The sequence below is a fragment of the Cygnus olor genome, chromosome 12 (assembly GCF_009769625.2).
Source record: "Cygnus olor isolate bCygOlo1 chromosome 12, bCygOlo1.pri.v2, whole genome shotgun sequence".
In the NCBI taxonomy this organism is placed as follows: domain Eukaryota; kingdom Metazoa; phylum Chordata; class Aves; order Anseriformes; family Anatidae; genus Cygnus; species Cygnus olor.
In genome coordinates this window covers 3498595-3520760 of record NC_049180.1, presented here as the reverse complement: position 1 = coordinate 3520760, position 22166 = coordinate 3498595, and the positions used below count along the sequence as shown (strand labels likewise).

General features: G+C 46.8%; 1 protein-coding gene across 3 annotated transcripts in view; it reads left to right on the top strand.

Annotated features, from left to right (window-relative positions):
• Nucleotides 1-6417: 6417 nt before the first annotated feature.
• CRISPLD2 (cysteine rich secretory protein LCCL domain containing 2) overlaps nt 6418-22166 on the top strand; it is a 29660-nt gene continuing 13911 nt past the window's right edge. The window contains exons 1-8 of one of the 3 annotated variants that reach the window (XM_040571158.1): nt 6418-6728; nt 8542-8654; nt 10791-11117; nt 16649-16767; nt 18476-18608; nt 18715-18830; nt 20453-20553; nt 21980-22138. In XM_040571158.1, the coding sequence (XP_040427092.1) occupies nt 10875-11117; nt 16649-16767; nt 18476-18608; nt 18715-18830; nt 20453-20553; nt 21980-22138 (871 nt within the window). In that variant the 5' untranslated portion in view covers nt 6418-6728; nt 8542-8654; nt 10791-10874. Of the gene's footprint in view, nt 6729-8541; nt 8655-10267; nt 10622-10790; nt 11118-16648; nt 16768-18475; nt 18609-18714; nt 18831-20452; nt 20554-21979; nt 22139-22166 lie in introns of those variants that run through there. The other 2 variants (XM_040571157.1, XM_040571159.1) reach the window with 2 other exon arrangements.

The following is a 22166-nucleotide window of genomic DNA, read 5'->3' as shown; positions in this document are numbered from 1 at the left end:
AATTGCAGGTGATCGCTAATTGAAATATTATTTGATATCAAGTCCTTGCAGCAAGCATTGGTTTTGACTGGATGAGGTGATAGGCTGGTGAGTTTTGACTGATGTCAAAAATTACAGGTCCAAGTTTGTGGGTAGGGTGTTAGATATGTTCAGTAGAAACAAATTGGATCCCTTGCCTGATCTACTCCTGCGCTAGCAGGAGACCTTGTAGTAGCAAGGAGTTTTCTAACAAAAAACTCTTAATGTTTATAGCGGTTTCATCAGCTATGGGTGGGTTTGTAATACAAGTATATTAAAAATACAGGGGAAATAAAATGCTTTTTTATTTTGGGGTATATTTGTGTTCATAAGAACAATCCATTAAATATTTTTTGCTGTCAGGTGGTTTTTGGTGTTCAGACACAAGGTTCTGCATTCCTTTGTATCAGTGGCAGCTCCAGGGCCTTTTCCTATGTCCTCTGTATTTTCTCCTGCTCAAAAAGAATAGAGAAGGAACTTGGATTTTAATATAAAATCTAAATCTTCAATGTTTATAAGAGACCTGTATGGGTGTCTTAGAAAAGTTGTCTCCTAACTCCCTTTAAGTGTTAAATAAGTAAATATATTTGGAAAATATTGAAAGGTCAGATAAAGTTGTAAAAGTGGAGCTCCCGTCTTCAGAAACATTGCAAAATAGCAATACACTCTGAGTCGGTACATTCAGTTGATATGAGCAGGTTACCAGTGTTGTTAATTATTTTAAAGAAATGGCAATGAGTAATTGTCAGTGTAAAAAGCAAGTGTTGAAATCCTCTCTTATTATGAAATGGAAGTTGTTCAGATGGTATTCATTTCTTTGATTTTCAGTGGGGGTATAACAAATGCACTTGTTGCTAAAATCTTCTGCAGTGTATTGCTCAAAAGGGGAAAAAAGTAAAAAGCATGTGGCAAGTCTGACACGAACACACACAACCACATTTTTTTTTAATATATTAAACTCCTCTCATTGTTCCAAAACAAGGATTTTGCAGCCTTTTGATTGCTTTGTCTGCAATTATGTAGAATAGAAAAACCACCCAAAACACCCCCCAACCCACATGAATGCACCATGAATTTGGTGGTTCTTCGATGATTTTTAAACCAGATTTTAAGAAACTAAACCTAGTTTTCGAAACCAGAAACTTTGGCCATGTGTGATGTTAGGAAAATCCTATGCCATAAGCCATTCGTGGGGAGGGATTTGATGGGATAGGGGAGAAAGACTTCCAAAACCAGAAGGTATTTGTGGGTGGGGGATGTTGTGGTTTTATTTTTCAATGATTTAAGAAAATATACTTCTTTTTAGAGTATCTTTTCTTGTGTATTGCCTACAACAGAAAGCATTTGTGGTCTCTGAGCATCACTTAAAGGCTGAAGGAAGCTGCTGGGTGGGGTGGGGAGTAAGGGGGACGTAGCTGCAACCCCACTCCTGAGTGGCCGTGCTGGCATCTTCTTCCTTTGCCCCATTGCGATGAGCAGTGAACACGGACTGTGATGCCAAAATGCCCGTGTGGACCATGAAGGAGACCCCACAGGCTGGCCCCTTCCCTAAAGCTGCCGCAGGACCCGACGCTGTCCCAGCCTTGGGTGAGTGCCTGGGTGTGGGCTGGGATGAGAGGTACAGCATGGCAGCCAGCACCTGGCATTTGTGTGATTTTTAGGGAAAAGCTGTTCTGCTCCAATTTTCCATGAGTAAATCGAAGCACGGAGACCTTACGTGCCTTGCTTCTAATGACGTGACTTGTGCTGATGCAAATGGTGGAAAATACCCTGGTTAACTGGGGAGAGAGGGAAGGAAAAAGAGTAAGTTTGGAGGGGTTTTAGAATCACGGAATCATAGAATATCCTGCGTTGGAAGGGACCCACAAGGAACATCAGGTCCAACTCCTGGCTCCACACAGCACCACTCAAAAATCAAACCACATGTCTGAGAGCATTGTCCAAATGCCTCTTGAACTCTGTCAGGCTCGGTGCTGTGACCACTGCCCTGGGGAGCCTGTCCCAGTGCCCAACCACCCTCTGGGGGCAGAACCTTTCCCTAACACCCAGACTGACCCTCCCCTGTCCCAGCTCCATGCCGTCCGCTCGGGTCCTGTTGCTGTCCCCAGAGAGCAGAGCTCGGCGCCTGCCCCTCCGCTCCCCTCGTGAGGGAGCTGCAGGCTGCCATGAGACCTCCCCTCGACCTGCTCTTCTTGGGGCTGAACAAACGAAGGCACCTCAGCCACTCCTCATACGCTTTCCCCTCCAGACCCTTCACCATCTTTGTAGCCCTCCTTTGGAGGCTCCCTAATAGTTTTATGTCCTTTTTATGTCATGGCACCCACACCTGCACACAGTGCTTGGCTTAAGGCCGCAGCTGACAGAGCAGAGCAGGACGATCCCGTCCCTCACCGGCTGGCAGGGCTCGGATGGTCCCGTTGGCTGCCAGGGCCCACTGCTGGCTCACGTTCATCTTGCCATTAACCAGAGCCCCCAGATCCCTTTCCACAGGGCTTCTCTCCAGCCTCTCATCCCCCATCTGCATGTACAACCAGGATTGCCCTGTCCCGGGCACAGAATCTGGCCTTGATCTTGTTAAACTTCACACAGTCAGGGATTGCCCAGCCCAAATATGCCTCAGGATCTCTGCAGCTTTACATCAGCTGCACTTCAGAAAATCTAGCAGGCTGTTCATGGCCGTGCTGCTGCCCTTAGGCACCATGAGGGGACATGGGTGGCAGGGGACTGTGGCAGTGGCCCAACAGGCTGGGCTGGAGCGGGGCTGCTGCAGCAGAGGGCAGTGGTGGCACACAACGGCAGGGCTTTCCTATCACAAACGCGCTATTCATCTAACGAACGTGGTTGTGACATGGGGTGGATGTTCCTGAGGTGTTAAGGGGTTCATCCAACTGTGTATTTTATTCCTCATTATTGTTGAAGACCCAAGGAATTTGGGAAGAGTTTCTGTCAGCAGACAGAATTTGGCTTCGCCACTGCATGTGACTGTGATTCACCTTCTTCACCTGGGGGTAAAATCTCCCAAGTTGACAGAGTTGGGTTAATATTTCTGAGCTGTTTCAGTCTGCAGTTCTCTGCTGGTCACTTCTAAAAAAATAAATAAGAAAAACAGAAAAATCTTTTACAGTGTTTCAGTGTTGCTCAATTGCAGATGAGACCAGGAAATGTGGCCGGCTGCGATAACAAGGTGCAGGCCTTTGTAGTTTTCAGTTGTTCGTGTTTCATTTGTGCTCGGTGGGGTCAGCAGTGCCTCCCAAATTCAGCAGTTAATTTTCTGAAATTTCTGCTGCTTGTGTGCTGATTTCCTTGTTTTAGTGTCCTAAATTTTTGCTTGAGCACTGATGAAATAGCCCAGGCTTTGGGAAGGATTGTGTGAAGTTGTTGTCTTGCACATCACCATCAGATTAAAAGTTTTGGGAAATGTTTGTTATTACAAAAAGGAGGAAAAGCTGCTGCAGATGAACCCAGGAGATTTCAGCCCAGGCTGCCCCAAACCGGGAGAGAAGCAAGAAAGATCAAATTGACGTTCATGGTGCCAAATATTAGTAGTGTTTTGGGGTAAATCCATACCTGCATGGCTTTCACTGCAGTGATTCAGGATCCTCGTGCAGTTGCTCCCTCAATGCTGGAGCAGCCTCCCTGTGCCCAGCACCATCCTCATCCTAACCCCTGTGGGAGGCAGGATGGGTGACCCACGAGGCAGGGGGAGCTCACGGCTCCTGCTTTTCTCATGGTACATAACTATGGATGCGTTTCTCTTGGTTTTCTCTTATCACTGGTTTCCTTCATCCACATTGTTCTACTTGTGCTCCTTGGCTCTGAAGAAGAATGATAAATGTGAGTTAGTACCACGGTTTTGGGTCTCTTGCCCAGATCTTCACTTTGCCCCTGCTCATCAATGGTGCCGTTATTACTGAGCTCATATTTGAATAAGAAATAAAGGGGAATTTAGTTTAGGTTGAAAATCAAGACATGCTGTCTGCATGTTCAATTAGGGATGACTAGCGAAATCTGTGTTTCTTCCTATGCATTGGCTATTACATTAAAAGCTTTCTCTCCTAATATGTACTTACATATGCAGCCTGCTTTATGTGGCTTTTACCACATATGAAATCGAGACGTTATAATCAGGGCAGTAATAACGCTGAATGATTAAAAGTAACCTGATTGTTTTGGCTTCGGTCACATTTATGACCTGAAACTGCTGACTTGAAACAAAACAAGATGAATAAAAAGCCTCATTTTAGGCTGTGCTCATCCCTGAACAAAACCGTGCACAGTGAAACTGCACTGGCATATATTAAAAAAACAAAAAATCAAATCTTTGTAAGGCAGCAGGGTTGATGGAGGATTTAGACAGCTCTGACCAACCTATGAGGAATAATTTCCCATAGGAACGTTTGTGGAGATTACAAAATGCCAAGTTTCACAGAAAGCTGGAAATAATTTGTATGCTGGTACATGAGATGTTAAATGAGCTAATCCAAGTTTCTGGTAAGTGAAGTGAAAATCACCTTTGGGGACCCATGAGTCAGTGCTACAGAGCTGCCCTCGGGACAACCTTCGTCTTGGAGGAGTGAGAGAAAAATGGGAAGGATGCAGTGATTTCAAGGTAAAGCAGCGCAGAGCCTCGTTCAGCCCAGCTTTGTGCTGTCTTTGAATTGCCCACGTTTGTGGCAGCATCTCAGCCTTTTTGGAAGCGAGCTGCCCGAATTGCACCGAATTGCTGTAGGCAAGGTAGAAGTGCCTGTTACAAATGAAGCAGCATATATTGTCAGTTCACACACATGGTTTGCACTGAAGTAAATAGAAACTCTGTAAATACATCTGTGACCAGAAAGGGGATGGTACCAGTGCCAGTGGAACTGGGACTGAGTGGGTGGACTGGGACTGACTGGGTGGGCTGCATCCACCGTGTCCCAGCTGCAACGCAGACCAGAACTGGTGCTGAACATCCCCCAGGTGATGAGAATCTGCTACATCTGCAAAAGTTATCTCAGGAAAAATGTGCAAGACATTAAATTAGCAGAGATATCACAGGCCTGACTTCAGAGGGTTCATTGCCTTCACCCTCTGGAGTTGTTCTGTGAGCTGTCAATATTTCTGTTTTCCTTGTGAATGTCTGATAAACTTTGTCCTGCTTTTTGAGCACTGCTGGAGTTGAAACAAGCCACTTAGTGGCAGAATATCTTGCAAGCGTCCTTCTAGTAAACAGTAAATAAAGTAGTTTGCTGTTTGGCTTCAAATAATAAATATTTACTGTTTAGAAGAATGGAAGGACTTTTCTTCCCAAGAACCTCGAAGAGAGGACAGGATGGGATATTAGGAAAAATTAAACCTATTTTACTTGGGTGTGCTAAATCCGGGAGATGGGGGAAGCAGTGGTTATTTGGTTTGTTGTGTTTTGGGAGGTTAAACTGTGAGCTTTCCAGGATCAGCCACCACCAGGTAGGAATTGCCCCCATGCTGGCCCGTTGCTGGTACCCCCTGATACGCAGCCCCACGGGGATGCTGGTGCCCGTGGGCAGTGATGCCCGGACCTGCTCTGCCCGCAGCAGCATCCTGCTGCTGCAGCAGAGGTGCTGTAAGACACTCATGTAGTTACTCATGGTACTGCTTTGTGTTTTCCTGTTTGTTTAATTAAAAAGAAAAAAAAAAAAAAAAAAAAAGGATCTTTCAGCTTGTCTTTTGCTCAGTCATTTCCTTTCGCAGTGAATCAAACCGTGTTTCAACAGTGCATGTGGGATTGCAACCGCAGGCAAGGATCTTGCTGCGAAAGCTGGGCTGGGGTTCTTTGGGTGCCGGCCATCCTGCAGGAGAGGTGAGCCTTGCCCGGATGCTTCGCTCACTTTTTATTTTCCTCGTTCTCTGAGAGTGCCAGCAGCAGCGTGTGTGTGCAGGGAACGTCGGTGCCGGGTGAGCTCTGGGAATGAACCGCAGAGGGAAATAAATCTCCCTTTTCCCACCAAACGCCCAGCTGTGGGACAGAGGGGTGCTGCTGCCAGCTCGGGGACCCCGCTCCTGGCACGGGACATCCCTGAGGCCACCCGCGGGCTTTTCCCATGGAGAGCTGGGAAAGGCTGATCCGGGAGACAGCTGGCCCTTGTCCCTTGCAGAAAACCCCTTTTTTGGTTTTCTGCCCTAAAACTCATCGTCGGTCCTCACCCAGCCATCGCGGTCTCCCCATTGCAGCAGGGAGGATGCGCCCACAGCTCAGCCTGAAAGCTGCCTGAGGGGAGAGCAAAGAAAACCCTTTTTATATCCCGGTCTGCTCGCACTCCTTCTCCGTCTCCTCCTCCTCCTTCACTCCCCCTCCCCGCGTGTTGTGTTACAGCCTTTGGGAGGATGGTCCTAATTTTCCTAGCCCCAATGACTCTTCAAACCGCTGACAGATCTGAAGCAACACCCCTCAGCTCCTTGCTCCTGCCTCCTTTTCGTACCATTTTTTTCTTTTTTTTTTACCAGGCCGATTGCCAAACAGGATGATCCAGAGTTGTCCTCTTTGCCTGGAGAGCATAAATACCACTGGGGAGCTCTGCGAGACCGCAGTTGGTACTAGCTGCTGAGCTGAGACCTTGCACTCCCTGCACCTCCTCGGGCTTATTTCATCCTTTTCCCCCTCCTCATTTAAATAGTTCAGATCTATAATTTATTTTCCACAAGCAGGCTTGGAGGAGCTACAACTTCGTGGGGACTTGGAAGTGCTCGGCAAGGTGAGTGAAAGCTTTGGTCCTGGCTTCTGAGATGTGGTTTGGGTGTGTGTGTATGGGAGAAATGGCTCTGTCAAGTAGGCACAATTTTCATAACTTCTCCAAATTGCTCCCTGCGTGGTATAAAACAGCACGATGCCCTCTGAGCTGCACTTAGGTGTGCTTTGCAGGGTAACGCAAGGTTAATATGCGTTAATCTCGAATGAATGGGAAGAGGTTGCAAGTAGAGGAACAGATTGCCACAGATAATTAGGTAGATAATAGATAATTTTTATTTGAAATAATATTTAAAAAAAATATCTAAGGGATGCTGTAGCAGCCTCTATGAGTTGGCAACCCACAGGCATATCTAGTCTGCTCCAGGAAGCCTGTGTTTGTGCAACTCTGCTCCAAAGTCCTGTCTAGAAGGAATTCCACGGTGTTGTCACATGTTGTGTCTGTTACCAGTGGGTTTTCCGTGTGGTTTTGCATAGAAACTCACCCACTTGAGTTCTGTGGGAAGGATTGTAATGACAGATCCAGATGTTTTTACCCGTGGCCTTGAAGATGCGGGATTTGTGGTGTACTCTGTGCAGACTGTGTTATGTCCTGAGTCAAGGAACTTGTCATCCCACTTTTCTTTTGAAGCCAGGGCAATATTTTAAAGCATGAAAGGTGTGGATGACCTGGGATGCAATGCATGGAGCACACTGTGGCTTTGTCGCTGGACTGCTTTGCACAGGTTAAAAGCCGATCCCAGGCGAACTCCCTGCTGCTTTGCTATTTTAGATGCTCTGCTGGCATCCCGTGCCAAGTCCTGCATTTCCCTGCAGCATCAGCTTGCCCCAAGTATAATTCCACAGGTGTCAGGGTGTTTTGGCTGCAGACGTTACCCGTAATGAGGAGTAGAGACCCACTTGTGCGCTTCCCCAGGGAGGCAGCTAAAGATCAACAGCTGTGCAGTGCTAAGGGAAGCGAGGACGTAAGGAAATACAGGAGGCAGCGCTGCATGCCAGCCTCCAAACGCTGCCAGCCCTTCTGCTTTCTGTGACATGCAGGCACCATCCCCGAGCTGGGGAAATAGCTTTCTAAAAATAATCTTTTCCAAAGTCCGGCGCTGCTTTTTAACTTCCTCAGACCCCAGAAGAAGGCCTCCCCTTTGTCCCCAGCTCGGCCGTGCCTTGCAGCATATTCAGGGTTGCTTTCTGCCGACTCACTGGTTTCTGATTGCTCCCAGATGTTTACCTGGCACCAGCATCAGGGGCCTGATGCGTTTAAAGGGAGGCTGCGCTAATGCTTCTCTCGAACCTTTGAAAACAACAACAGAGACTTGCTCAGCTGACTGTCAGCTGATAATTCTCCTTGAATAATGTCAAATACCAACTCAAATATGCTTTCAATCTTCCCTAATGAGGAGTTTCGAGTGCAGTCCCCGAGGCTGTGCCTCAGCTCTGCAGGGCACTTGAGCTGGCTGAGCTCTAACACATGGCCCAGTGTTTTGTTGCACCTGGCCATGAGGATATTAGGGGAGGCAAGCAGATGGACATCTGAAATCAATGAGAGCTTTCTGAAATGTGAGCATCTATCTGCTGCTTCCAATTAATCTCTGGGAGGGGAGCTCTTCACTCCATGTCCCGCTCCCATCACGTCACCCTGCCTTTGGATGCTCGCTGCTGAGTGCTCCCCACCTGGACCCAAAGCAGGAGAGGGGGCTTGAACACCCAAAGTGAAAGATGCACTAAAATTACCGAATTTTAGAGAGGTGCAAAAGACCCTTGAGCTTGCAAGTGAGATAGAGGGAGGACCATCCCGGGGAATAATGCACCATCTGTTGCAGGGCTCCAGCTGGCGGTCGAAACCAGCCGCGTTGGCTTGGTCGCGGAGCCGTGAGTGGGGCAGATCCTCTGGGCTTTCCGGATGGCCCAGGTGATTTTTCAGGCTGCACTTTCTGTAAGTTCAGTGTTTGCCTTAGATGGGTGGTGGATACGGGCTCCTATTTAGCGGAGGGCACCCAGCCAAATGAAGGGGTACAACTGCAGCCTATGTTGGCTGTCTGTTTCTGCCCGCTCTACCTACAGGGCAGGCTGCAGTTAAAATTGCTCACGCTAAATGGCCGCATTGTGAAGGGCTGTGGCAGCGCATCTATTTTTAAACTCTTAGGGAAGTGCCTCAAAGTAGGAATTGTTGCTTGAATTTGGGTCAGTCTACAAAAGCAGCAGCTCGTTTTGCCTCCCCTGCCTCTCTTTAGCCGGGTTAGAAAGTTGGGCTCCTGCTCTGGGGGAGGTAAATGCCAGCAAACAGGGCTGGGAAGAGGATGAGGTTACAGCAGTGTTTGTCCCCAGGCCACCAAGAGCCCTGTCTTTCAGGTGTGCCGGGGGCTGGGGACAAGGCACGTGTGTTCAGTTTGCTCTGCAGAACAGGGAATAATGAGAAGCCGTTACCTAAACTTAACAAATTATATCCCCGCATTGTTCTATGAGGCAAAAGCTTAATGCTCTGCCTGGAGGGAGACAGACAGCAGCTGGTTTTCATTCTGCCTTACTACAGTAAGAAGCCCCAAACAGGGACTTTTGCTTTTTTTTTTGTGTAGACACCCTACACTTTTTCCAGGTTTCCTGGTGGGAGTTTTGGGGGCTCCCCGCCTCTGCAAAGCACCTTTGTGCTTGCTGCTCTGCTCCGCAGATGCTGTTGGTTCTGGGGAACGGGGGATTTGGGAATTTATATTTGAGAAGCTTTTCCAGCTGGGAGCTGGAAGGCTCTTCCCTGCCTTGGCCAGCTTCCGACTCAGCCTGTCTCGCTGTGTCCAACCCCTGTGTCGCAGGGCTGAAGCTTCTCGAATAACTCCTGTTGATCTGGGGCTTGTTTCCTGTGTAGGTGTGCTTTCAGCATAATTTTTTTTAATAGCGTTGTCAAAACTAAATCCTAACTGTGTGTTAATGGCAGAGATGGGGAAGCTTTATTCCAAACTATAGCCTTAAGGAGAGAGATTCTGTGCTTGCACTGTCTGCATAGATGTTTATTGCCTCTTATGGGTTGACTCTGTTCTGGTGGCTCTTGGATCCCGCCTAAAGAGGACTAGATGCTGCAGAGCCCTGCAGCAGCCCGTATTCCCTTCCCTGAACAGCTCATGATCCAAATAAAGCCAGCCGAGACGCACAAGGCTCGTTGGACCGAGAAGTCAGGGAGGGGGGAGAGGAAGGGAGGAATTGCTAGGAAATAGCAGGTGGAGTGGGAGCACCACAGAGCAAGCGCCTCGCAGGGAGGGGACGGGGATTAAGTGCAGCCATGCAAATGACCAAAAGGAGGTCATCTCTGAGCGGGTCGGCCCTTGGAGCTGGTGCCCAGCGAGCGTGCCTGGGAACAGCTAATCTTCTGGCCGGGGGAGGCCGGGTGCTCCGGCTCCTCTCCTCGCCTGCCATAATTCATCTGCCTGGCCGTGCTCCCGTCCGCCGTAAGGCGGTGGGGCAGCGTCAGCGAGAACACCCCAGTGCGTCATTCACCAGCAGGAATTTTGATTGTTCGACGTTACGATGACATTTCATATAAACAGCTGCCTTCACCGAGTCTGGCAGCTGCTCGGCTGGATGTCTATTGGCAGAGCGGGACCTCCGAAATAGCTCCTGCTCATGCCTGACCTCGGCGATCTGGCTTGCTGGGATTTTTACTTTCCCTTTTATTCACATCCGTTCTCCACTTTAACAACCCTTTGGGGGAAAGTAGCTTCAAATGGCTCCCTTTCCCATTTTTAAGGGACACAGGTGGGATTATTTGGAGCTGCTGGGCATTGCTGGGTGACACCTGCACCCCTGGCACCCTCGGTGCAGAAGGCACCCATCACCATGCCCAGCTAATTCTCGCTCCCAGCCCAGTGCCAGTGGAGCTCCCTGGTGTAATAAGCTGAGTTCCCATCATCAAAGGTTGGTGTTTGGGTCTTCCCATCCTTGCAGGGAACAATAACAGCTTAGGCTCTATGTAGTGTTCTTTTTCAAGCAAAAATCTGTGTTTTGTGGCTTCCTTGGCGGGGATTGTACTTGCCAAGAGCTTCTCTGGCACTGTTCTCACTGCCTATTTCTCCCTCAAATCCAGACCTGTGCTGAGCCATAGGAGTCCCTGAAAGGAAACCCTACTGTTGTCTTCATCTCTGCTTCTGCCAGCTGTAGAGGAGGAGCCATGAATCCCGCCCTGCCTTGGATCCTGCCTCTTGGATGTGTACTGCTCCTGGCCACCACAGCCCAATGCTTCGTCTTGACCAACTCGAGTCACCTGGAGAGAATCTTGAGTAAATATCAGGATGGGGAAGCTCACTCCAGATCCAAGAGAGCCATTTTATTTTCGGACAGACAGGAGATATTGATGCTCCACAATAAATTAAGAGGTCAAGTGTATCCATCAGCCTCTAATATGGAATATATGGTGAGTACAGCTTCTGATACCTAGCTTAATTTTTACTTTAAAAAAAATGAAAAAATCCTTATGGTGCAAGAGGTGCAGCAAATTTCCTCTAAAGTAAGTTTTTCTCAAGAGGTTTCCTGGAGCAGTTTAATACCAGAGTGAACGATGCTTCAGATCGTTGGACTGTTTTGGTTGGAAAGGGCCACTAACGGGTCATCTAGTCCATCCGCTGCATAGCTTCAGGACTGGTTCCATTATTCATAAATGAGCGTCTGGCCCAGCCCTGGACACATCTCCAGTGATGGCAATTCCACAGCCTGCCTCAGCAGGTTCTTCCATTACTTTAATGTCATAAAAGCATCAAATTTTCCCTGGTGTTTAACCCATGTTTTCCCTGTCACAGCTTTCATACCCTTCTGGTAGTGTTTTGGGATGACACAGTCTGCTCAGAGAAACCTCTGATGGTTGCCATCAGCTACCACCCAGCGCAGCAGATAGCACCTGCCCTTTCATTATATGCTGATCACCAGAGATTATGGGTGTGATGTCCGTGACACTGCTGGGAATCTGCTCAGCTCCTTAGATGAGCCGGGCTCAAGGAATGTGGCTCTATCTGCAGAGAAGTTCAGTCCCTGGAAATTGCTGGAAAGGCTCTGGGGAGTTCAGAGGTGGATGGGTCAGCGCTATTGGCTTTCTGCAGCTCAGGAAACCAAAATAAAAGTTTGGTCAATGTATTCCCCCACTTCAGAGGGAGAACTTAAAAGTATTGGTATGAAATATGCCTTTACCATCAACAATTCAGATGAATAGTTTTTCTTCACCTGATGCCAGAGACCCTACTTGGAGCTATTTTTGACAAGCCTTCAAAATATTGTGGAGCCAGAAAATGATGTAGGCAAATAATTTTTTTGTGCCTCTTCCCGGTGTGCAAATATAGTTATGACAGAAACTAGTCTGACTTCAACTGTGTGCTCTTGCTGACAGATTTGATGACTGATGATTTGTTAAGACTGCGTTTAAAAGGGTAGAAGGAATAGCACACTGTAATACAAAATTTTTTGCCAGATGTGCTGAAATGAATACTGCAAATGGAAAATTCTTCCTTTTGTGATTGCAGGGGAAAGGAAAAGGGAAGGGAAGAGCAGAGGACAGTAAGGAAGGACAATTGTTCTTCAGTTGCATCCTCCTAGCAATCACACTGCTGGTGTTGCATCCCACTTCTGTCAGAAGGCACATGCCTTTCTAAGAACCGGTGCTTTGTATCTCTCTTTCTCAGCGGGCTCTCATTCTCCTGCAGGCAGCCTGTAGGATGCTGCCAGGGAAGAGATGATTTGATTAATTTCCAGAGAGTAAACACAAAGCATGAGAAAGCCAAATGTGTTTTGGTTGGCTCTGAGGATCTGAGAGGGCTGCAGTTGCGGACTGCCCACTGGCCGACTGCTATTTACGCTTGCAGCGTGGTTGCGCTTTTATGTTTGTCTTTGCTCAGTGTGCTTTTCTAGTGGTTTTATGGGCGATTGAGGGCAAATGAAAGGGCCTTATATGCTGCGAAGAAAGAAGCTGAGTATAAGATGGTGCTACTTGGAAAGGCTATAATCAGCCTTTCATGTACTCGTGTTTACCCAATATTACTTGGAAATGCAGTGTGTATTCTGAACGTGAATTTCACTTTAATCCTTTGTTCTGCATAGGACATTTCTCATTTGGACTTGCTTAAGAGGATGGTCTGTCTTCAGTACTGTACATAAACTTTTCTCTTTTCCTTTGGTGCCAGTGGGGAGCGTCACAGGCAACGTGTGGCACTAATTTGCGGATAAGGAGGTAGAACATGTGTTCTTGGCCATCAGCCTCCAAACCCTGACTTGTGAATGTCCTCTCTCCCAGCTCCATATCTGATGTACATAAGTGATCTAGAGCGGCAAAGGCAGCTAATGTATACCAGGAAAAAGAGGCATTTATCTACTACAGCATGAACTTTAGTCAGTAAAGGCTATTAATAAGAAAGCAATAGCACAGTGAGTACCATGACTTATCTGGAGATCAAAAGAATTACTGCATATGCATATAGGATAAAGGTAAAATGGAGTGAAGAAGTGAAGAAAGAAACAGTTTTGCCGGAGGGTTTGTGTAATTAATTGAAAGCTAGCACATATATTGACTATTAATGGAAAATGAATTACAGACTCTGACACAGACCAGGCATGAGCAGTGTTTATCTTCCTTATGAAGTTGCTCAAATACAGAATCACCTTAACCCTATAGCAGCTTTATGACCAACTCTTTTCATTGTGCATTTAGAGTATATAACAGCAGTCATGGCAGTGGGCAGGAGTCAAGACCAAAACAAACTCCTTGTTAATGAGCCCAGAGTAAAAAGAACATAGTTCCTAAGGCATCTTGACCTTTTAAGATGGCTTAGTCAGATGGCTTTCAGCAGTGACGAAAGGCAGAAATCCTTCCTCTTGCGGAGGCTCAAAGACAGATGGATAAAACAAAAGTGTTCTTAGTGAGGACTGCGGGAAGGAAAATAGTTTGTTTTCATGTATAAGGTATCCATCCTTCCTCTGAACTGTAGGGTGGTGACTTTTCTTGTTGGGATGGGATAGTGTTTCTGTGTGGATTAGCAAAGCACTTCCAAGGTTCTGCCAGCTCTTGTCAGTCCTGGACTCTTATGCCACTTTTAAGAGTAAACTGCCAGCGCTGCAAGAAGTCTAAGCTGGGGAGAAAAATGAGAGAGGTGAATTAAGATAGCATACTGTGTGTAGCGTGGAGTTTACAAGCTAGTTACGCTGAGTATATAACTCCTTGTGGGATATATTCTTACTAAATCTGAACCTGCAATCTGCTTTGTAAGATACGTATGCGATGTGTATATTTTTTCATGTACAGTGTACTGTTGAAAGGCCACTCCAGATTTGCAGGAATAAAAAAAAGACTGTCCATGTACTAAATTACTTGGAATCCTATATACCCAAAGGCTTTAAAAAAAAAAAAAAACAAAAAAAAAAAACAAAAAAAAAAAAACAGAATGCTTGAGAATTCCCTCCTATGGGCTAGATGGGTGTTTTCAAAGCAAGGTAGCTGCCTGTAATTACAGCGGTCTGATAACAGAAAAAATCAATGTGAAGGGGGAAATCTGAATACAAACTTAGCCTGGTGCTTGGAATACTTTCATGCCCTGTGCTTGTTGTCCTCCAAACAGTGAGAAGCAGCTTTGCCAGATCGTTAGAGTGGATTTAAGAAACTGAGCATGGGCATACAATGCCCCTCTGGCTTCAGTTGTCTTCCTAGGTACTGCTTTGAATATTGGCATAAAGAATTCTTGTAAGCGTAGCTGGGGAAGTCTGAAATCTGTTTTTTTTTTTTTTTTTTTTTTTTTTTTTGATATGTTTATTGCTCTGAAATTATTCCAGGCTCCCGACCGCATTCATGTCTGAGGAGAAATAGGCAAATAACTGCTCTAATTTAAATGGGACGGCTTTGTAATTCGACGCCTGCAGAAATGAGCTTCTCTACTCATCAAGCACAAAGCCATGCAAAGATGTAGCTCATTCCCAATTGCCTGTTGAGTGTCTTTTGTCCAAGTTCATTTATTTTATCCATAGGCATCAAAGGAAGATGTAACACACATGTTCACATCAATTTCCATTTAATGGCCTATTGCTCATAACGTCTCTGCATTAAATTAGGAGATTTGGAACGTCTCTGCCTTTCGGGCTGCAAGGAATAATGCTGTGCTAGAAAGTCAGAAGTACGAGCAGTGCGCGGCGTCTTGGGAGAGTTTTTGTGGCTTATGTGTTGGATGAGAAGGCGGGCTGTGGCTGGTCACTGCCTGGTGCAGAAAGTGGGAGACCACAAAAAGCTGTGTGTCTAGGCAAGATTGCAATAGTCTTCTCCAAGCAGAGGTTTGGAAATGTGTACGTGGTGGGTCAGATAGCATGCACCTTCGAGGTGTTGGAGGGCTGATGTGGAAAATGGTTTAATTCCCCCTGTCAGAGCTGAATCCACAAGGGGGTTTGCAGAGTGACGTGAACTTGCTCGGCCACTGCTCAGTTCAAAGCCAAGCTGGAGAGCTCAGAGCACCTCTGGGATGTTGCTGGATGTGCTGTGTAATGATAAGCTGTTCTCAGAGCTCTGGGCTCTAAACTCGGTTCAATCAGTTCACTTTTCCCTTACAAAGATAGTGTAGACGCACCAAGTTCTGGGAGACACGGTGTTTTCCTGCCCTTTTAACCAGGGACATGCAGTCCCTCCCCATCCCAGCAGTAACTGCCCAAGACTGTGTTCAGATGCTTGTTCAGCATGAACAATTGTTGGTTTTCAAATGTCTGGGAGCCTAAATGCCTCCCAGGTGGGCTCTGACAGGTCCTTTGATGTGTTTGAGATCAGAAGTCGCTTTTCTTATGGAGAAGTTAGGACTGAGGAAGATCAGCTGGTTATGATGTCCAAAGACATCTCTCTCTGGAATGTGAATGGGAAACACATTGCAAGGCCTCTCTTCTTTTTGGTTTTATTGGAAGAGACGTGCAATAATATTTTAATCCCAGTGAATTCTGCTTAGGACTGTTCTGAACAGACCAGCTATCACACAATGAATTCAGGGCATTATCTACTGGATCCAGCAAGTCTGGCCTTTACAACAAATACACTCCTGGGCAGCGAAGCCAATGAAGGCTGTTTTCCTATTTGCCATTGTATCGTATTTGAGCTCTCTTTTGGCTTGTAACTGAGTGATATTCAGTGAGGTCTGATGTCTTTCCCTCAACGGCAGTGCTAATTTGTCACTTCTAACCTGATGCCTGTTTTAACAAGAGTGTTATTGGCTTAACAGCTCTGGGACTTGGCCACCTCTGGGAGTTTGACTGCATCCGTTGGTGGACGCAGCAGTTATTCGGGAAGGAGAAGGGGAGGAAGGAGTGAAGCCTCAGACCCACACTGGCACAGCAGCTACATAATCATCCCTTGCTTGGGGGATTGGTTCAAAAAACTTCAGCTGTGCTCATAGTGGAGGGCAGGTGTCCATCCACAGCTGGAGTCCCAGCTGATGGGAAAGCCAGGAAAAGTCAAAATATTAAGGACAATGGATGGAAAATCATATGTTGGGGCACTTTACTGCATATTATGTCTTGCAGATCTCAAATATAGGTGTCATGAATAAGCACTGGGATCTCAGATTTTTTTTTTTTTTGACTGGTTTAGAAAAACACCTGTCAAGAATGTCTTACTGTATTTTAGGGTGGAGAGTCCAGGTGGGTTCTTGAGGTCTTGCCAGGTCTGTTTTCTCTTGACCTATCCAGACCTTCTCTTAAGAAGCATGGCATCAAGGACAAAAAGTGCCTTGCATTTCCATGGCTGGGGGACGTCCTGAGGAGCTTGCTCTTAGGTCACAGCACATCATTAAAATGTACCAACCTCAGAAGGACAGGCCACACCCCAGGAGTGAGCTGTAATGTAGTCTCTTTCTCTACTAATTGCTGTTGATTGGCTCTCTTGATCTAACAAACTTAAGAGGAGAAACTGACCTGTTCTTTTTCTTTCCCCACCTGCTGCAGACCTGGGATGAAGAGCTGGAAAGATCAGCCCACTCTTGGGCTCAGAAGTGCGTGTGGGATCATGGGCCGAGTGACCTCATCCGGTCAATTGGACAGAACCTGGCGGTTCACTGGGGCAGGTAAGAGCTGGGAAGCTCCTCACTAATAGCAAAGAGCAATTTATGGGCCCTCCCAGCCAGTGTGAAAGGTCTGCCTTGCTGCTGATGTAATTCTTTTGGTTTTCTCTTACTGTATTTCCCATAAATATTTACTCAACTCCTAATTTCTCTTTACTGAAACCACTCTGCAGTTTTTCTTTTCATCTTCCTGTGGAAGATTTTTAACTGAGAGTTGTTAATCCAGCTAGGAGAGATGAAGTTAATGCTTCCAAATTGATTTGCCTCTCCATCTGATGGTGAAATTTGTTTATTGTTATGCCCCTGTAATCAAGACTGTTGTAGGCTAACACTGCTTTATAAAGCAAATATTTTGTATGTGCTCAGCTACCTTAATGGGTCAAAATGCTGTTATGCTTGTACATCAGGTAGAACTTGGTTGAAAGCAATGGAAATTTGCTCGTGTGAAATTGGCCTGATATAGAAATTGGGCCCGTTTTTGTTGGCAGAATTAAATGATTGGAAAGTCGAGTGGTTAATCCATTGGAAACAAAGTTAAAAGATCAGGCTGTTCTTGGCTCTCCTACAAGTGCTCAAGATGGCCATGGGTTATTGATGGAGGTAGATCCAATCTTGCTCCTATTGCAATCACTGAGAGGAAAAAGAAATCAGATTTATCTCAGTTTTTTCAGGAACGGGCCATAACTTGATTGCCTCAATTTCCTCTTCTCTGAAATAGGACTCGGAAAGTATTCACTTAATGACATCAGGAGATTAATGTTTTTAAAATACTTCTAATGAATGATTTTTAATGAAGAGTTGGCTGAAAGAACAAACTACAGTTGGTAATGATGTCATTTGTATTTCTGGCTGCCTGCTTCATGTGAGCTGTTGAAAGCAATAAAAAGTAGTGGGTTTGAAGCGCTCTTCTGCTTTTGTACAGAGTTTGCAGAGTGCTGTTTGCTCACTGTGTACATAACGTGCAAAATGCAAATGAATTCCTCCAGATAATTTTAATGCCATTCACATTCCCCCAAACGGCACAAGTAGCTCAGTGCTGCAAGGTCTCATGCACAGTTTGCACAAAGTACGTGCAGCGTGTGCCTGGGGAATTGCTGCAATGACAGCAGGGTAGGCATGCAGTACTCCAAGTGCTCTGCACTAACCCTTGGTGGGATGTGAGTGTGAAAAGCTCACTCGCTTTCAAAGGTCTTACAGTAGGATCTCCTAATGGACTTCCAGATTTAGCAAATTGCCTGGTGGTAAAATAGGTACACGATGGCTTTTGGTTTAAGTTGGTTGGCAAACCTTAACTTCTGTTTACTTTCAAAATACAACTTTCTGCCAAACTAGAAGTTTTTTGTAGTTGGGTGGAAAAGCCAGGAGGACATTTCAGGTCAGCAACATTTGAAGAACATGTCAAACCTATAAATAATACAGAAAGTCAGACTGGGATGTGAATTTTGGGGAAGAAATCACCTTTAACATTTTCAGTGAGATTTTTTTTTTTCCCCTGATTTTCAGGTCACGATACTGTTTTTGTTTTTTAAGCAACGCCTTCTCAATGAGTGGAACTTGCCTTAATAAATTTTTATATAAAATTAGCAATCGTGATTAAAAAAAAAAATAAATCTGACTTTGCAATGCAATATGCTGGGAGGCTACAGATGCTGTTTGAAAACTTGTGACAGAGATCGGTGATCTAAGCTGCACCTGGCTTTTGCTCCTTCAGGTATCGCTCTCCAGCTTTCCATGTCCAGTCTTGGTACGACGAAGTCAAGGACTACACGTACCCGTATCCTCACGAGTGCAACCCGTGGTGCCCAGATAAATGCACTGGCTCCATGTGCACGCATTACACCCAGGTAAGAGATGGATTTGTATTTATCCTCTCTGCAGCCCCTCCATGTCCCATTGTCACTGCAACGTGCCCACAGCTTGCTTGTTTTCAATGCATACCTTGCCTTGCAGATAGTCTGGGCCACAACAAACAGGATCGGCTGTGCTGTGAACATCTGCAAGAGGATGAACGTCTGGGGAGAGATCTGGGAGAATGCTGTCTACCTGGTCTGCAACTACTCGCCCAAGTAAGACGGATGGGCTGGGCTCCCTTCAGCTTTCCTAAAACCCTGCGCTGGCAGGTTGCTTAACTAGCCCAGGATCTGGGGAAGAGATTTCAGGCAGTCTAGACTGGTGGTTGTGGCTTTAAATTTTCTCTTTAGACTGCAGCACAGGGCTGGTTCAAGACTTCTGAGCATTGCCTGGAAAACTGAATGAGGGGCTGGGGCCAGGCCGGAGCTTTGATGTTGCTGCCATGGGAAGGAGGAGCAGGAGATGGCAAGGACGGAGCTGGAGAGCGCTGCCAAGCGAGGCTTGCTCTCTCTGCAGCTGGGAGAGGACAGGGCTGGTGATTAACACTGCCGGCCTCCTTTCCAGCAGTAGCCTCTGTACCCCAGCTCTACTGCTGGCACAGGAGAAGTAGGCTTGTTTACGATTAAAACAACAAACGAATGAAATAGGGTAATCTGTACAAGCAAATGGAATGGCTTGGAGAGCATCTGTTTACACGGCAGAATAGCACCAAGAAACAAAGTGTGTGGGTACAAAGCCGGCAGCCAAACCCAGAGCTTTGCAAGGAGCTTGTAGCACGATCTGGGCAGCAGCATCCTGTGGGTGGGTAGTCTAAGCCCCTCTCCCTGCATTAGCTACTGAGCACGTGATGCTCCTGGGAAATTTGGTGGGGTTTAATAACCTGCTCCATGCATAGGATTGTGCCATCCCCCATGGAGTGCCCCTCGCAGGCTGGGCTCCTTTGTGCATCGTCCTTTCAGGGCTGCTGGATGGAAAAATACTTTATTTCTGCCGTTTCTGCCTAATCTCTTTTCTCTGGCATCTGTGTGCATTGTCCTCATCTAGCCTCATAGGTGGAGACAGCTGAAAGAGCAATAACCAAAGGGTTCAGAGCCATGGACTGAACTCCAGCTCCTTGAACATCCTCAGCCCCTAATACTTGCAATAGAGAGGGCCAAAGAGGGATTTTTGTTTCCGGGTAGTTTCTTGAGAAACTGTGGTAACCCACTGATTTACTCCTGTGTACTAAATCACAGTATTTGGAGTAGAGTTTAATATAAAGATGATATTGTACACAAATCATTAAGTAAACCCCTAAAATCATCATCTTGGAGGTGAAATGAGAAGGAACGTTTTTCTTACAAAGTTTTCCTGGTCTAGCTGGTTAGTCTTTGCTTAGTTGCTCTGGACTGGGGCAAAGTTTCTGCAGCTTCAGAGGCAAAATTGCTGGCAGGGCTGGTGAGGAGGAAGCACAAAGTGCTGCTCTGCTTCCCAGATGATCTGGAATTGGGCAGGGGGAGGCGTGGATTTCTGCAGTTTGCTGTTTGGAAATGGTTCCAGATGGAAAATAGAGCAGCTTTTAAATGGCAAGAGCCGTGCTCCTGCCTGGCCTGTGCAGCTGCATGGGGGGTTGCAGAAAATGCTGGGAGACTGGTGGCTTTGATGCACAAGAAAGCTGAAGTCAAGTGTGGGATGGAAAGAGAGGAGACAGGCTGTCTTTTCTACATTTTCCATTGCAAGTAGAGCAGAAACACTTGTTTTTCCCACACCCATAGAGCCGGTGGTTGAAAGATTTCGGGCCAGGGCTTGGATGGGTATTTGGGTGTCTGACAGGCATACATTTCTCCTGTCCTTGCAGGGGCAACTGGATCGGCGAAGCCCCGTACAAGACCGGCCGCCCCTGCTCCGAGTGCCCCCCCAGCTATGGAGGAGGCTGCCAGAACAACCTCTGCTACAAAGGTGTGTGGGGTTTGGAGACTGGATGCTTTGCTCCCAGCACCCTCCTGCCTGGGGGAGAAGCTGGAGCCAGCTTTCACCTGGAAACTTTTAATTGGAAGTAGTCACAGCTTTCAATTACCCACCCTTACTATTTAGACATCACAGCGTAATGGTAAATCACCGGCTGTGGCTGACACAGGCTCTGAGCTGTTTAAAGTTCCCAGCTTGGATTCGGCGTGAAAATGTGAGCGAGCGCTGGGATGGAGGGAAGTGACTCGGCGTTTGCGTGGGTTTGGCGGGGGACCTGGGGCGGGATTTCAGTGGCTGGCCCTGTCCTCGCGGGGTTTGGTTGGGAAGGGAATGTTCTCCAGCGCTTACTGGAGGCGATGTGGGTGGGCAGAGCTTGGCTGCCCACCCGACTTCTTCAGGGGCCAGGGACGCAGTGCTTCCCTCTCCGTTTTCGTTTTTCTTTTTTTTTTTTTTTTTTTTTTCTCCCCACCTTGGTTTTCACGGCTGCCAAACAAACACAGCAATTCGTGTCTCTTGGAGGAGAGGAGGAGCTCTCTTGGAATAGTTTGATGGACAGAAAGTGAAAAATATTTTTATTGCTGCGAAATGCCCAGTGAAGCAGTGCTGCTCCCTTAGCATGCAGGATTTTCTCGGGTCATGCATCAAGGGCCTTTTTTTTTTTTTTTTTTTTTTTCTTCCCTTCCCATGTGTTTTCCTTCATGAAGAACTGGGATTTCAGAAACAGGCAAGCTCCCTGGAGGCTTGCCCAGAGCAGAAGCTTCTGTTGCTGCATTTATCACTTTTTGCCTGGGGCTGGGAGGAGCCCTTGGGGAGCAGGTGGGAGCCGGAGAGCTCCCTTTCTCCCTGCTGTTTTTCCTCAAAGCCCCTGCAGATCCACCATCCATTGCCCCCTCCCTATTGCTGAGGACGAAAGCAGGGTCAGGTTTTGTGGAGGGCCAGCTGAGCAGAATTAATTTTGCTGGCTTCATTTCCAAAATCTCTCTGCCTGGCTGCACCAGCGGCTTGTTCTGCAGGGGCAGGGGGGCACTGTGGGAGCTTTACTGGAGGACCAGCTGAAGCTGTGCTGATGGGGGGCAGTTTGAAGAGCAGAAAGGTGTTAGCCACCTTCCCAAATGCTCTCTTTTTGCAAGGTGTTCAGCACTCTTGTTCATTAATTAGTCTAGATCATTTCAAACCTTTATTGTGAGATGCTATAAATTCCGCTTCATGCGGAGCTCGCTGGAGAAGCACATCTCCTCTCCTGGTGCTGTACTTGCCCTGGCAAGTATCCTGCACTGCATTTAACTTCTGTTTTTAAGTTTCCCACTATTTAAAAGCAGATCCTTGTCAAACCAAATTTTCTCCCTCCAAAAAGGAACCTGACTTCCTTGTTGATGTGAACACTCTGTAATTATTTTTAATCCTCCTTTCTAACAAGATTACCGTTACGAGGACACCTTCATCACTGAGACAGACGAGACTAACGAAGTGGAGACTCCACAAATTTCGGAGCAGAAACCCGTGTGGTTCCACCCTCCGGAGAGCAAGCCCAGCAAACCTGTCAAGCCCAAGAAAACCTCCCCAGAGACCTATATGAGTAAGGCGGTCTCTTTCTTTTTTTTTTT